Here is a 3,149-nt window from a genome sequence, read left to right as displayed (position 1 = left end):
CAGTAAGTATACAAGTGGACAATGAGAATCAAACTGATTCTGTGTAACTTTAAACGTGAGAAGAAGGATCTAATGAAGCAAGAAGTGGCACATTTCAGTTCAAAACTACTCTTTGTAACCATTAAACTGCCTCATAATGGGCTGGAGATCCTTGAAGCAAAGTGAGCTCTTTACCTCTGGAGCCGTGCAAAGAGACGCTGGATGCCCACCTGCCGAGATTGCTGCCACGGTGTCTTCTACACTGCACCTAATAAATTACTTCTACAGAGCCTTGCAGTGCTAAGGTGTCTGAATCTGTGAAACTATAGGGAAGGGAAAAAAATCAAGAGGCACTGAGAAAATGGCAAATTGTTGAAAACACCTGCGAAGTTCACATAAACCCCACTCCACCTCTCTTCTACCCAGTATCCCTGAAATAATAACTAGAAACTGCCTGCACAAATGTCGGAGTTTAGCTGAAGGGTCAGAGGCAAAAATGCCATCCTAAGCATGCCCCTAAGAGATTTCTGATGGTATAATTTCAGAGGACAGGGAATTGATGAATGTATGTAGACCCAGTATTGTTGTTACTCAAAAAGAAATTTACCGTGATAAGCATACAAATATATGAACAAGTAAGGTGATTTTTTTTTAAATTCCCTGTTTTTTCCTCCTTTGGAAATAACTGGCTTATAAAATAAAAGACTACGTGGATCAGTTCAAGGTGTGCTTCAAGTCGGCTCCCACACTGAACCAAAACCAGCATGAGGCCAGCCGCTGAGGCACCGAGGACCCAAGAGTGCGGCAAACACTCTCCGGATCCCATAAGTGCCCGTAGGGGGAGCCCGAGAGACCATATCACTTTAAATTTTGCGTCGGAGGGGCCTGCTGACCTCACTATAGCCCCAGCCCTGTGATTGGTCAGCCCAGACAAAGCCCTTCCTGACGCTCCCCTAAAAGCCTAACTCCCTGGGTAATGCTGCACAGCCGCCAGCCGCAGGCAGCCGGCCTGTTGATTGCCAGCCTGACCTGATGAGAAAGAGGCCCGAGGCCCGCATCTCTTCTGACTCTAGGTAGGTGACACCAGCACCCCGAAATGGCGTGGGCCCCAGAGCGGAAGAGGGCGGAGCCTACTCCGAGAGATCTCAGGGCCAGCCGGGAAGGCAGGGGTGGCAGAGGCCAGGCCGGGAGCGGCACCTCCGGCCGCCTGGAGCCTAGGGCTTGGTGCTCCCGAGAGCCACCACTTTGCTTCCAAATAAAGAACAATATGATTGGTGTGGTAATTGGTCGCGGTGGCTCAAAAATAAAAGACATTCAGGGTACGACAAACACCAAAATACAGATCATAAGAGGTGATTCTGAAGCAGAGGTAAAAATTTTTGGCAGCAAAGACATGAAAGCCGAGGCCAAAGCGGCTATAGAAACTCTGGTTAAGAAAGAAGGAAGAAGCTACCGTTCCGAATCCAGTGTTGAGAATGTTGTACCCTCACCCTCTGTTGCAAGAGGCTCGAGCAGAGAGAACACTGATAAAGAAGCCCGGCCACTGATAGACTGGGATCAAGTGAAGGCTGAAGTTTTGGAGTGGGAAAAAAGAAAATGGGCAGATTTACCACCAATCAAGAAAAACTTTTACATAGAATCCAAAGCAACAAGCTCACTCTCTCAAGTACAAGCAGATACTTGGAGAAAGGAAAATTTCAACATAGTATGTGATGACTTGAAAGATGGTGAAAAACGTCCCACCCCCAATCCGGTTTGCAAATTTGAAGATGCTTTGGAGCAGTATCCTGAACTTATGAAAAGCATTCAGAAAGCTGGTTTTAAGAAGCCGACACCCATACAGTCTCAGGCATGGCCGATCATTCTACAAGGAATAGATCTTATAGGAATTGCCCAAACTGGAACAGGTAAAACACTGTCCTATTTAATGCCTGGGCTTATTCATCTCCACGCGCAACCAATATCTAGAGAACAAAGGAATGGACCTGGCATGCTCGTCCTTATACCTACTAGAGAATTAGCCCTTCAGGTGGAAGCTGAATGCTCTAAGTATTCATATAAAGGTCTCAAAAGTGTTTGTATATACGGTGGTGGCAACAGAAAAGGACAAATAAAAGATGTTACCAGAGGCGTAGACATCATTATTGCAACTCCTGGAAGACTGAATGATCTGCAAATGAATAACTTTGTCAGCCTAAGAAGCGTAACCTACTTAGTCTTAGATGAGGCAGATAAAATGCTGGAGCTAGGCTTTGAACACCAAATAATGAAGATTTTATTAGATGTACGCCCAGACCGACAGACTGTTATGACAAGTGCAACTTGGCCAGACAGCATCCGTAGACTTGCACAGTCTTACTTGAAAGAGCCTATGATTGTTTATGTTGGTACTCTGGATCTAGTTGCTGTAAGCACAGTGAAGCAAGATATAATTGTTACCTCTGAAGAAGAAAAACGATCTCTCACCCAAGAATTCCTGCAGAGCCTGTCACCTGAAGACAAAGTCATCGTGTTTGTCACCAGAAAACTTATTGCTGATGACTTATCAAGCGATTTAAGTATCCAGGGCATACCTGTGCAGTCCCTGCACGGTGACCGAGAACAGAGTGATCGTGAACAAGCATTAGAGGATTTTAAAAGTGGAAAAGTGAAAATACTGATTGCTACCGATTTAGCATCCCGAGGCCTCGATGTTAGTGACGTCACACACGTATATAATTACAACTTTCCACGGAATATTGAAGAATATGTGCACAGAGTTGGGCGTACTGGAAGAGCAGGGAAGACGGGCATATCAGTTACCCTTATGACTCGAGATGATTGGAAGATTGCCGGTGAATTGATTCAGATTCTGCAAAAAGCAAATCAGAGTATCCCAGAAGAGCTCGTATCGATGGCTGAGAGATACAGACTGCACCAACAGAAAAGGGACATGGGAAGAAAATAAAAATCTCCAGAAAAACCCATAGAGTTTTAGGGATGTCTGCATTGAAAAGCTGTACCAAGCTACAAGGAGATTCAAGACACGTTCAACTTATGCAGTATTCAACTTACACAAGGAAGAACTGGAAACACACTGGCAGTTAGAAAACATTTAACCACTTCCTAAACAATACTACCAAGTTGGCAGTGTTTGTTCCTTAATAAAATCAAAAGTGTTTTGAAAATGA

General features: G+C 44.7%; 1 protein-coding gene across 1 annotated transcript; it reads left to right on the top strand.

The window, feature by feature from the left end:
- The first annotated feature begins 1,075 nt into the window (after nucleotides 1–1,075).
- Nucleotides 1,076–2,926, top strand: DDX53 (DEAD-box helicase 53). The gene has a single exon (XM_057719368.1). It carries the CDS (start codon nucleotides 1,076–1,078, stop codon nucleotides 2,924–2,926), a length of 1,851 nt encoding a protein of 616 aa, XP_057575351.1.
- Nucleotides 2,927–3,149: the final 223 nt, after the last annotated feature.

The sequence above is a fragment of the Hippopotamus amphibius genome, chromosome X (assembly GCF_030028045.1).
Source record: "Hippopotamus amphibius kiboko isolate mHipAmp2 chromosome X, mHipAmp2.hap2, whole genome shotgun sequence".
Classification (NCBI taxonomy): domain Eukaryota; kingdom Metazoa; phylum Chordata; class Mammalia; order Artiodactyla; family Hippopotamidae; genus Hippopotamus; species Hippopotamus amphibius.
This window is presented reverse-complemented; position numbering and strand designations above follow the sequence as displayed.